Here is a 12,829-nt window from a genome sequence, read left to right as displayed (position 1 = left end):
TTAAAAATGAAACAGACTGATTTATTATCTCAGATGCTTTGCACTGGAGCCTAAGGAAATACGTTGTTGCTTTAGTACATGTTAATTAATCTATGGTCATGTTAATGCATATATAAAAATCACAAAATTAGAATAGATAAAAACGTGTAAATTCAAGCTATATGAAAGCGAAAAACTTTGATCTTCCAGCCAGTAGGTGGCAATAGAGAGAAGAATCTCTCAAATTACGTCACTTCCGCCAAAACAAATGTCCCACAGTCTGATCCAGCTGCAACTTGAGATTTTAACATTTTCATTCCTAAATTCTTACTTTTATATAGGTTAATTTTATGGTTAGGGGATGAACACCGCTCTGAAGCACTGGAGGGAGGCGGCTACCCTAATCTTAGCCGCGGGACACAGACTCGGAGCGGACACTTTATCGTCAAGGACACCGCTGTCGGTTTCTCCGCCGTCGGAGAGCAGCAGCGCGCGGGCACACCTGCCTCTAAGCTCCCGCTTCGACTATGATGTTTTGCTGCTCAAGCGAAGCGCTAAAAGTGGATTCATGCCCAACGCCTACGTGTTTCCGGGCGGCGCTCTGGACTCCTCTGACTTCTCCAGTGACTGGCTGGACGTTTTCAAGTCTTTCTCCAACTCCCCAAACTTTGGTTTGAGAGAATCAAAGCAGCCCGTGGAGACCAGACCCGCCATTTTTGCCACAGACCGACTGAAGCTGGGCTCCCCCATCCCGGGGGAGGTCGCCCTCCGGATCTGCGCCCTGCGGGAGACGTTTGAAGAATCTGGGGTGCTGCTAGTTGTTCCAAAAACGGAAGTGATAAGTTTGGAGAATGCCCATTATAGTAAACCGTACAAAGCGCCCCCATTCTCTGAAAGCGAGCTCTCACAGTGGAGGACTCTGGTGAACCAAAACCCGACCAACTTCATCCGGATGTGCAGGGAGCTGGAGGTGCTGCCCAACATCTGGGCCTTACACGAGTGGGGCAACTGGCTGACCCCCGTCGCTCGGTACGGTCGGAGGTTTGACACCGCCTTCTTTCTGTGCTGCCTTCAGGAGACTCCCCACACCATCCAAGATGAGAAGGAAATCGTTCATTTTCAGGTGAGTTTAGACCACAGCCAGTTTAGCAGATCATTAACGTCCTAAAAGTCTCTTTTAGACCGAAGTACACAAATTGATGCTGAAGTTGGCATCATATTCGCAATAGTTAAAGGGGAAGTTAATGAAAAATCAGTTTTTAACAAAAAAAAAAATCCTCTTTAAAAATGTTGTAAGTAGTCAGTCCCTAACTATTACACAGAACATCAAGATAACATTTACGGTTAGTAATTAATGAAACCGGTTTTCATTTATAAGCGAAATGTCGACTCATTGAAAAAAAAGTGCAGTTAGAAAGTCTAATACTCATTTTCAATTCAATTCAATTCAATTCAATTTTATTTATATAGCCCAATATCACAAATTCAATTTGCCTCATTGGGCTTCATGCCTGTAGTTTTAACAGATGCACAGATGGAGTCATAAAATATGCACAATAGGTAAAAGCTAAACAGACTATAAAGAACGGTCATCCCTGTCCTTAGACCCTCCCTCGCGGTAAGGAAAAACTCCTAAAAAAAACCTGAGTCAGGAAAAAAAGAAGAAACCTTAGGGATTCCCACATGAGGGAGAGATCCCATCCCAGGACGGACAGGCGATACCAGAACGGTTAAAGAAAAGTTAGCTGCTAAAACTGCATATTTGAGTGGCTTTTTGCTGTAATTTTCTATAAACCAATACAATTTTCTGTATGACTGACAGGTTAATTCAGGGGTCTCCAACCTGAGGCTCCAGAGCCCCATCCGGCTCTTTCCCCCTCCATTTTGGCTCTTTGGCTTTTAAGAAAAATGCAAACAATTTGAATAAATATTGCTTTCATTGGTTCTTTCACATTAATTATTTAAATTTTGTTATTTTTACTTGGATTTTTAACAAAACTGAATAAAATATTGGTAAAAGGTTTAATCTGCTATAAGAACACATTATTATTATTAGATTGGCATCATCTTATTGCATTTAGTTATTAAAAATTATTTGCATTCAACACCAAAGTAGTTGTGTTTATATTCAAAAGTAAAAGGAGAAAAAATACAAAGGGACACCAAAGTCGCAATGATGGAAAAAACATTTTTTGCTTTTTTAGTTCAAGTAAATCTGCTGCAGGTGGAGGATCTTAACAAATATAAAACACATTTTGTTCTGAAAGGAACTTGTATTAGCTGCTTTCCACAAAAGCTTAAATAATTTTAGTTTGTATGAAACTGGATCATATGGCTCTGTTAGCATTAAAGTTTGCAAACCCCTGAGATAATTAAACACCCACTCTGATAAAAATAGTGTTTTTAACATGTTCTTGTGGCATTTACTCACCACGGAGGAGATATATAGAGACAATTAAGCTTGAAATTGCATTTCTGAGTATTTCTTTACATCTATGAATCAGGAGCAGATAGAAAAAGCTTGTAGATGTGACAGGACATCTGCTCCATTTCTGATTCATTCATTTTCAGACAAATAGATCCACGTGCATCTTTGTTTTCCTCATACGAGCTGACATCGGGCTCAAAACTGTGCGGCTGGATAGCTCCGATATTGCTTGCCGTTTTTGTTACACCAGTAATGTTATGTTGAGAGTGTGAGGGACTGTGTGCTATCAGGAAAGAGTGTAATCAAAGACATGATGGGAAATGAGCCCAGGTTTACTTCTTGCCAACAGTCTTGCCACTACCTCTGCTCTGCAAAAGCTATGTCCTAGAAAACAACAAAGCTTTTTTAATTTATGGTTAAAAATGGCATAATCGTAATTACAAAACTGCTGTTACTATTTAAAACAAAATAACAGCATTGGAAAAAAAATTGTGAGAGGAGTGATGGCGAGGGGAGTGATGCCCTCTATAATGGCAGTGGCTTTCCTCATCACCAATCCCCTGTAGAAGTCACTGGGAGGGCTGCATTTCAACTCATTTTTGAAGAAAAGTCCTGTAGGGAAATCTAGTACTCATTTGAGGGGTTTATTTACTGGCATTTTTTTTTAATCTGGACATTTTTCCATACGATTATCATCAAATTAATTAAAAAGTTCCCTTCTACTATTACTTAAGATGCCAATCAGATTCCAACTTCAGCTTCATGACGGAAACTAACCTTAAATTCGATCAGTTGCATCTTTGTTATGGATATTTCAAAGATGCATTAGAAAAAAAAATGAGTTTCAACACACAAACTCCAGCAAGGCTAAATACAATATGATACAACGCACAAATATTGTTCAGACCTAAAAGTTAAAATCCCATTTGCTATCACATACCTGTCAAATTTGTTCTCCGCAATTGACCCATCCACAGAGGGAGCAGTGAGCCGCCCTCAGGAACCATTTAGTGGTTTAACCCCCAAATTCACCTCCTTATGTCAAGTGTCAGAAGATGAAGAGTGTGTCAAGCAGGGGGCCATCTGGTATGACTCGACCATGAATTTAGACTCACAAACTTCCAGTCTCAGGGTGGACACTCTATCCCTAGGCCACAGAGTTGTCGCAAATATCGGTGATAAAAATCCAGCAAACCTCACATTTGTATTTAGGGTTTTGCCATCCGCTAGAGGCTAAGAGAATCATTAAAATAACTCTTTTGGGTGTAGTTTTGGTATAAAAAGATTTTACAAAGATGCCTCAATTCAACATCTTTTTTTTAAACTAAAATGAGTTTATTAGATTCCAGGTCCAAAGTGGTTTTCCTGTTTAAAAGGGGATTAAATTACCCTCTTTTCACTTCTCAGAAATCACACAAACCATCAACTGTGTTTTATAGTCTTTGTACCACATTGAATGCTTTGAGAATAACATAAGTGGTCTCGTAGCAGTATTTTTTTTTTTTTTTTTACAATTTAATAGTTTATTGAGGCTTTTTAGTGGGGAAAAACAATAAAATATCTCTTTCTATTAAACATTTCCTCACCCTGCAAAATGTTTTTTGGAGGGTTTTAAATCTTTTAGGTGTTTTGAGCTTTAATGCTCCTTCTTAATCCAAAATAAGAATAAAAAAAATGTGTGTGTTAAAAAGCAATACTGTGTTTTTCTGTTTTTTTTTTACTAAAATAGAATAAAAAATAACATAATACTTTTAAGTTTTTATGACAATTTATTGACCAAAACTGGCATAGTGGATTTTTTGTTGTTGTTTTAAATAACTTGGAAAAAATAAAATTCAACAACAAAGAACCGATATTGGTTGAAAGAACTAAGCATAATTGGGAAATGCAAATCTTTGACCATTAAAAATACTGAATTAAAGTCAGTTAAAAAAGAACAAAACCCAAAGGAAGCAAAATTTTATGTTTGTAGAAACCCAGACGTGTTAAAGTTGCTGCTTTCCTCTTGTGTTTCAGTGGTCCACTCCTTCAGAGATCCTGCAAAGCTACCAGCAGCGACAGATGTGGATAGCTCCTCCTCAGTTCTATGAACTCAGCCGCATGTGTTGTCTCCCCCGTCTTGATGACCTCCACAGCTTTGCGTACCAGCGCGCCATAGAAGGCTGTGAACAGTGGCTGCCTGTAACTTTACTGGAAAATGAGCACTATATATCACTGCTGCCAGGTACTGGGGAGAGATGATTTTTTTCATGTATGACGAAGCCACAAAATGCAGAAAAAATGACTACTCTGATGTTACCATTTGTTTAGATGTAATTTTCCGCATCTGATTTAACACAGATTGTTGTTTTTGGAGGAGGTTTGCTCTCACTGAAAACACATTCTCATAAAGCAGCGGCGTCTCATATATGAGGAAGCGCAGCTGTTAAATTACCTGTTTTGATGAAAAGGTTCAGGTGCTGCACAGTGTTGTCCAAGTTCCTGTAATCTATTATAAACTACTTGACATTGTCGTTCAAAAGTAATCCCTTACTTTACAAAATTATCACACTATTCTAAGACTATTCTATTACTCTTAAGTTACCATCCTTGTAATGAGTTTGGCTTTAGAATATTAAAATTGAAAGTGACACATGTACTATAAAGTATTTTTCTTTTAGAGGGTGATGTGGTTTGATAATGATTACCAACAATATTGTTTATTTTTGGTTAAGTGAAAGCACAGGAAGCTCAACTGGAGGACCAACCTTCAGCTTTAGTTATTTTAGTCCATAGAAATTCAATTATTGGCCATCTAGTTTAAAAAAAAAAAAAGGAAAACGAACAAAGAACCCGAGCTCTGTGTGCTGCAGAAAGACCGAAACAAAAAATGGCACCTAATAAATGCAAACTAAAAACAATTACGTCTACTTTAACTGCACATTACTTTTGTAATGAGTTTTTTACCAAAACTAAAGTCATCATGAACAGGAACTCAGCAACTGACTAATCTTAGTTCAGCGGTAAAGAGAGAGACAACTTCAGTGGTATCTGATGATGATGCAAAATCCAATAAAAAATAATAATAATAGTCACTCGGGCAAAAATACCCTTTTTTATTTTTTTATTTTATATATTTTTAAAAGTGCCTAATATAACCGTTTTAGATATTTTTGAAAAAATCACATTTATAAAATGAGCCAAACTAATGATTTTCACCATCCCTCCAAATAAATACATTTATGTTATTTAAATGAGTAAATTATTTAATTTACTATTTGTTTAAAAAAAAAAAAGTAAATACAAGATTTTATTTTCCAAGATTTTTACTCGTTTCTTTTTATGTCATGACTAAAATGAACATATTTTCCAAAAATATTTCTAAAATGTTTACATTGATTAGAAGATGAATTGACAAAAAGACTGGAGACTCAGTTTAAAATTATATTTAGGAGAAAATCAGTTAAAATTGTATTTAACAGCAATTTAAAAACATCTCTCATTTTTCATCTGTCTTTAATTTTCGTTTTTCATTGTTTATTATAGTAGTACTTAATTTTAACGTACTTAAATCTAAAGTTTTACTTTGTAATACAACACAATATATCATTTGTAAAATTTATTAAATCAAAAAAGGACTAGAATAAGACATGCAATAAAAATGCTTGAATTTTATGTTTGGTATCACCTTTTTAACAGGAATGCAATTGATGTACATATTTTTCAGCAAATCAAATTCAAGTTTGTGATTGAGTCTTTGCTCATTATTGTGACTATTTATATTTATGTATTTATGTGTACTCTCCACTTTTTCCAGGCGACAAACAATACCCACCAGACACCTCAGGGCAGACGGAAACCGACAGAACTCCTAACCATGAGCAGAAGAATCCTGAAAACCGGTCTGCCCTGCACCGCATGATGGTCAAAGACTCTTACACCACAACTCTGCACGTCACCATCAAGCCCAAATACAAGCACTTGCTCCCTGTAATGGAGCCATCTTCATCACAGGGAACCAAAAGTCAACTTTGACTTCAGTGGTAACGAGAAATATTTGTGAAAAAAAATATTTGAATTGAATGAATGCTTTCATGTTAGCTAAGAACTCAGTACTTCTAAATTAATATTTAAAATGAGAAAAATCTATTTTTTTCAGTTTTGTTGTTTGTTTTCTGAAATATCTCTTAAATTTTTTATTTAAAAAATGTCAAATTTGGCACCTAGATTCTTAATAGTGAAGGTGCAAGAAAATGTAAACAGTCTGAGCTAATATAATGTCCTCTAAATTAATAATATTGCTCCCAGTGGGATTGCATAAGTCAGAGATGGAGACTCTGCATGGCTCCTACCTTTTTACATGTCTTTATGTGTGTGTGTGTGTCTGTGTGTGCTTACTGCAGAACACTTTATGACAAATTAATGAGGGAAAATGCCCTAATTGAAATAAAAAGACAATAAACAGTTGTTTGTATATAAAATTGTCAACTTTTATCACATTGTCATTTTTTAAACAATTTTTGTGTGTAACACAAAAGAAGCTGGAATGGTACAAAATTTAATAGAAAGTGTTGGTGTACAGTAAAATATAAATATTTAACATTTGTCTAGTGTCTTCCTGTCCCATTTAATGACTGATCCAATAATATATTTTACCACTTAAGCTGTTTTTAGATAAAAAAAAAAAAAAATTACACCTTACATTTGAGCAAATTAAAACTTTTTAATTGGGTTTTCCAACGTACTAAGGAACTAGTAGTTCGGTTGTTTTTTTTTTCTCCTTTTGCCAAAATGATAAATAACTTAACAATAACCGAGTCGAGACTTCTCCACAAATCTACAACTGATCTAAAATTGGAATCTGCAGTATCTGAGAGGAACGTGAGAAGCTGCAACAAATCCTTGTCACATTTTCCTTTGGCGGCACAGCGAAAGATGCTGCGGATCGACATCCTCTGTCCTCACACATCGTCTCCTGCTGCTTCAGATGCTTCAGTGTGTAGGATGTCGGTAGCGGGTGAGTTGAAATAACGCTCAACCTTCTGTGCTGTTTGCAGTCGATCGAGGGTTTCTATGGAGACGCACAGCCTTGGAAACCTACCAACTAAGTCCAGATGAAGTGATAGCAGTGGTCTGGCTGTGCACTGTGTGTAGCTCACCTTCCTGTGGAAACAGCCTTCTTGGTTTGTTAGTGTCCAGGCAACGGAGTGAAGCTTTACTTGAACTTGTGAAATAACAAAATGTCGTGGATTCTACTTAATTCTCGACAGAGAAGCATAAGTATTTGTAAATCAATGTATAGTAGTTCAGTCGCTATTCGGGGCTCAGTGATAGTAATTAGGGCTTGGTATTACTAATTGTTCTCAGAATCAATTCGATTCACTAGAGCCTATACGATTCAATCTTTAAACATTCTTTAATCCTTTCAATTTAATTTTGAGTTTACACGTTTATTCTCATTTGTTTAGAAATACATTAATAATCTACATATGTTGAAGATTTTCATAATAATCTGATACAGTTCACACACTGTAAAATGTGTTAGTGAAATAATGAGATTGTTAATAGCATACAGTGTTGCATGGATTCTCAAACAGAGAACAATTGTTCTGTCTCCTGGAGGGCCACTAGATGGCGATCACGGTATAGTATTACACCTTATTCCAGAAGAAGAAAAAAGTACGGATAAAAACTGTTTTACTGTACTTTAAGATTATTTCCTTGAGTTTGAAGACTTCATGCCTGTGAGTGTATAAATATATTTATTCAGTCAGCAATCTATGATTTGGTCGACAGTGTTAGCATTAGTCGACCTATAGGAAATCTTATTATACGTTAGCATCAAGCTAGTGGACCTTAGCATTATGCTCTATTTTTTGGATAAATTATTAATCTATTAAGCTTTATCAACCCACTTTTAAAATTTTAGTAAAATATTTTTTTTGAGCAGAAGAAGGATTGTAGAAGAAATCAAGTTTGCACTACATTAAGCCAGAAAGCAAAGCAGACGAGACTTTAAATGTCAGGGGTCTGCCAGGGAATATGTGGAGAACCTCCTCAAGTGGCTAAAGAGCTTATTTACATCAGTCAAGTGCCCATTTCAGCAGACTTTTTGTTATTCATAATTCATTTCTCATCAAAGCACATTAATCTTCATAAGTCTGGGGAAAATACATCACATTTATTTGGGACATGCGGTGGCAGGAAATGCTGTTGATCAATTTACAACTTGCATTGCAAATATATATATTTTTATCTTTGTCAACCCACAAAGAAATTCACCAAGATTAGATTAAAATATTAAGGCTATTTTCGACATTTTAGACCCTCTTTGTTACATAAAAATGTTGCTGGATACTAAAGGTTTTAAAATGTGTGCAATAAATAAAAGCTAAACTAAACCTTTTTAATTCTTCAAATCTATCCCAATTTTTTCCAACCTTTCCCCACACAAAGTCAAAATATGTGCTTATTACCACATTTAATGCAGTTTGAATGACATAATTGTTCCAGTCCTTTGATGCAAATATGCATCAAACCACATCAGCTCTTAAAAGTCCTAAACCAATAAGAATATATACCCATTTTTCTTTAAAATGAAAATTATGTGGGATTAAACACCAAATGGACCACAAAACCAATTTTTGATTTTTTTTTCCTGTCACCAGGAATTATAATGAATTAATTAAACATTGGCTGCACGGTGGCGCAGTGGTTAGCGCTCTCGCCTCACAGCGAGAAGGCCCCGGTTCGAATCCCGGCTGGGACCTTTCTGTGTGGAGTTTGCATGTTCTCCCCGTGCATGCGTGGGTTTTCACCGGGGACTCCGGCTTCCTCCCACTGTCCATAAACATGCTTCATAGGTTAATTGGTGACTCTAAATTGCCCCTAGGTGTGAATGTGTGAGTGACTGTGTGTGTGATTGAGGCCCTGCGACAGACTGGCGACCTGTCCAGGGTGTACCCTGCCTTCGCCCATCAGTGGCCGGGATAGGCTCCGGCACCCCCGCGACCCCGAAAGGGAAGAAGCGGTCAAGAAAATGGATAATTAAACATTTACTTGAAAGCAAAAACTTTTTCACCATCTTCTGAAACCACCCGTGTCCCTCAGCCAACCTCACCTTTGCACCAATCCACAAATATCTTCAAATACTCTTAGAACTAAAACTATTAGGGAGTTTAAACCTGCATGTCAGTCTCATTTAACACTGAGATAACACTAAGGTTGTTAGGTCTGGGAGAAAAGCCAAACCTGAAATACCTTTAAGTACATTATCTTGGCAGTGTTTGCAAACCCTTAAAACAGAATTATGTCACGTGACCATTACTTTCTACCAAAAAAAAAAAATCACATTTTAGGTGTGTTTCACAATTTTATTATATTAAATATACTTATGTACATTATCTGACACTGCAGTACAGACCGTATGTACAAACCCCCTACTAACATGTTGCAAAAAGTTTACATTCAACACTGTTTGCAAGAAAACCCTGAAAAGGAACAGGCTTACAGTGAACAGGTGCATTAAAAGACATTTCTTATTGTAGGTCCCAAGGCTCGCTGAGATTTTAGTGCAGTGAAGTTGGATGCTGGCCGACTATAACCTTCAGGAAGATGCATGTGTGAACAGGATGCTGAAGAGTGCAGATTTGATCTTATCCAGCCTGTGATGGCAGAAGCCAGGATTAACTGTTCTTTCTCTGCTGTATTGGGTTTCAACAAGCTTACAGCATGAAACTAATGCTCAGACCAGACGGTCCTTTTGCTTGTTTGAAGACTTTGCTGGACCAAAGTGAGAAAACATCAATCTGTCGGACATTTAATACTTAACTGCAGGCTACATTTACGCTTGATCTCCAATAATCCACTTGGATTAGGTGTTATTTATGTCATTCTGGTGGCCAGACGCTGTAATTCGTGACTCCTTTTTTCTAAAAAATACTATTTCACCCACATTTTTCAGCCCCATGCCCATTCTCTCATTCACAAAAGCACACAGACTACTATAATCTACATCTGATCAAGTGCAGCTCCTCTCCTCCACGAAATACATTCAAGAGAGCTCAACAACTTCTTTGTATTGAATCCCCCTCAAGCCCTGTTTGCCTCCTGAGCAGGTGATTGCTCTTCCCTGTGGAGGCACTCCACGCGCGAGGTGTCCATCCGCGTGGGCTATTTTTTTTATGATTATCATTTTGGTTTGTTTGTTTTATAAAGTTCAGGACATATTGATCACCAAATATCCTAAAACCAAAGCAACAGCAACGATCAAAAGGAATCCGATGACAGCTCCGACCGAGCCAGAGCCGCCCCCTCTGCTGCCTTCACCCTCATCATCTTTGGGCTCCTCTTCGCAGATGGAGATGACGCCCACGGAGGAATTCCCAACACTCAGGTTGGATTTGAGTTCAGCCCCGGCTTCCTGCTTGGCCACGACGGCCCATGGCGCCACCTGGACCTTCATCTCCATCTCCTCCATCATCTGGCTCACCTGGGTGATCTCGCTCTGCAGGTCCTTCAGGTCGGCCGTGTCGATGTTGCTGTCCGCCTCGTACTTCATATTCTGCACGCTCATGGCGCGCGCCGCCACGGTGCTGGTGCTGCCGGTCATCCCCGTCTGGATCAGGTGTCTCGTGGGCACCTTGAGGGGGAAGTCCTGCCCGATTTCCAGGGACCTCTTCATGTCCACCTCCAGGAGCTCCATGCTGCTGGAGAACAGCACCCACAGGCGCTCGTACTCGGCGCGGTCCTCCTTGCTGATGGACTTGTCTTTCAGCAGGGAGGTCAGTTTAGTCCTGTTGGCCACGGCCAACTCTTGCGCCTTTTTGCGGGTCCTCTTCAGCTCCTCGCGCAAATTCTGGGAGTCTGACGTGCTTCCAAGCGCGATGACCAAGTGTCTGTAGCAGGCTGTGACTTTGTTCAACGCGTCAAGCATTGTTTTGCACTCCTCTTTCCCCATTTTAGTAATAAAATAGCTGTATTAGAAATCTCCCAAAAAAGAAGCTTGAGGAAAAATGGCGAGCTTAGTGCTTAGAGCCTCTGCGCACAGGTTAGTTCCACCGCCCGCTCTGCAAATCCACTCAAGGCACTACTCAGAGCAAATTCCTCTCTATCCATGCTCTCTCCTGTAAATAGGCACAAAGGGCGGCTTAGAAATCTGAGCTTACGTCTTCTAGTCGGATTGATGATACCTTTACGCTTCCCCGACGCGGGATCAGACGGCGCCGGAGCTCCTCTCCTGCTGGACGGAGGCGAACTGATGTGAAACAATCCAGCAGCCTCCGCGCTTCGAGAGCCGGTGATTCAGCTCTACAGGTGCCCCAACATCCGCCCCTGCCTGTGAGCTCGATGCCCTCACCCCTCCTCCCGCCTCTCAGCCGTTCTGAGGAGTCAAAAACACTCAGCAAAACCTGTGCTCTTCAGGGGCTGCTGTGGAGCATCCGGCGGCACAAGCTGAACGAGCCATTGCGCGCTCATCTGTTTATCTGCGTGGGGAGCTGTCCACTTCAGCACCCAATCGATGGTGTTTAAATAGCTGTGTGCGCCTTCAGCGGTCACATGCGCGCACAAAACCGAGCCTTTCACAGGCAGGCAGGCAAACAAAGCGGCTCGCTCCCATTGGTTTGATCACGCTGGTGTCTGCCTCAAAAGCCTGCTGTCATTGGCTGCTCTGTTCCTGACACACCACAGAGCTTTAATGGACCTGCCACTAACATTTACCACTAACGAGGGTTCATATATATTTATGAATTTACAAAGTTTTGAAGTAAAAACACATGATACATAATTATTTTAAAAAGGGATTCCAACCACACACTTTAAACTAATCAAATTAAAGCAGATCAACTTAAGGCTGTCAAATGCCTGTACATCCATGGAGACCATGAAAGGTGCCAATTGTTGCACACATGCTGGCTGGATAATGTGCTGTTAGGTTTTTCTCCTGCTGTGCTGAGAGGCTGAGTCAAGTAAGACTGCGAGGGGTTTGCCCGCTTTGCTCTTTTTGCATTATTGAAGCGGATGGGGTCTAATGATCCAGTAAATACAGTAGGGAGCTAATGGACTAAAGGAAGCTAGAAGAATAGTTCAATGTTCATCTAACACAATAATATCTAGACTTTCATGATAAATCCTTCAAAAAAATAAAGAAGTTTTCCTGGTTTTCTTCAGCACATCTTTTTGATTTATTTTAACATTTGTGATTTGCTGGGATTAAATCCTTTCCACTGCAGTGGCAAATTCTGTCATATTTAGTTGAGTCATATGCCCTAAACAAAATGACTCTTTCTTTAGATGAAAGTGTTTCCATGGTAACCTTTTTGTGTTTTACCAGTTATTTCTTGGTTATTATTCTTGAAGGTATTATTCCTTTTTTGTGCACCTGTATACTAGAGTTACTTTTAGCTGTCAAAACAGACATTAATTAATGTTCTAATAGACTAT

General features: G+C 39.0%; 2 protein-coding genes across 3 annotated transcripts; one reads left to right on the top strand and one right to left on the bottom strand.

The window, feature by feature from the left end:
- Positions 1 to 6: 6 nt before the first annotated feature.
- nudt19 (nudix (nucleoside diphosphate linked moiety X)-type motif 19) lies at positions 7 to 8,787 on the top strand. 2 transcript variants are annotated; one of them, XM_024296135.2, is made up of 4 exons: positions 7 to 1,102; positions 4,424 to 4,631; positions 6,204 to 6,429; positions 7,444 to 8,787. In XM_024296135.2, the coding sequence occupies exons 1-3, from the start codon at positions 341 to 343 to the stop codon at positions 6,419 to 6,421; spliced, it is 1,188 nt and encodes a 395-aa protein (XP_024151903.1). In that variant the 5' UTR covers positions 7 to 340; the 3' UTR covers positions 6,422 to 6,429; positions 7,444 to 8,787. The 2 variants fall into 2 exon arrangements, with proteins under 2 accessions (XP_024151903.1, XP_024151900.1); XM_024296132.2 differs by lacking the exon at positions 7,444 to 8,787 and having other exon boundaries at positions 6,204 to 6,986.
- A 623-nt stretch (positions 8,788 to 9,410) lies between these two features.
- On the bottom strand, positions 9,411 to 11,982 carry LOC112161122 (regulator of G-protein signaling 9-binding protein). The gene has a single exon (XM_024296136.2). It carries the CDS (start codon positions 11,343 to 11,345, stop codon positions 10,605 to 10,607), a length of 741 nt encoding a protein of 246 aa, XP_024151904.1. The 5' UTR covers positions 11,346 to 11,982; the 3' UTR covers positions 9,411 to 10,604.
- Between the last annotated feature and the right edge of the window lie 847 nt (positions 11,983 to 12,829).

This window comes from Oryzias melastigma, linkage group LG3 (genome assembly GCF_002922805.2).
Source record: "Oryzias melastigma strain HK-1 linkage group LG3, ASM292280v2, whole genome shotgun sequence".
Taxonomy (NCBI): Eukaryota; Metazoa; Chordata; class Actinopteri; order Beloniformes; family Adrianichthyidae; genus Oryzias; species Oryzias melastigma.
Note: the sequence above shows the minus strand (reverse complement) of the source record. Positions and strands in the feature narration are given on the sequence as shown.

What these genes read in the sequence shown, in the direction of transcription:
- nudt19 (XM_024296135.2), top strand. Translation starts at nt 341, where the DNA reads ATGAACACCGCTCTGAAGCACTGGAGGGAGGCGGCTACCCTAATCTTA. An exon ending in AGGAAATCGTTCATTTTCAG is followed by an intron (nt 1,103 to 4,423) that starts GTGAGTTTAGAC and finishes CTTGTGTTTCAG; the next exon opens with TGGTCCACTCCTTCAGAGAT. An exon ending in CTATATATCACTGCTGCCAG is followed by an intron (nt 4,632 to 6,203) that starts GTACTGGGGAGA and finishes CACTTTTTCCAG; the next exon opens with GCGACAAACAATACCCACCA.
- LOC112161122 (XM_024296136.2), bottom strand. Translation starts at nt 11,345, where the DNA reads ATGGGGAAAGAGGAGTGCAAAACAATGCTTGACGCGTTGAACAAAGTC.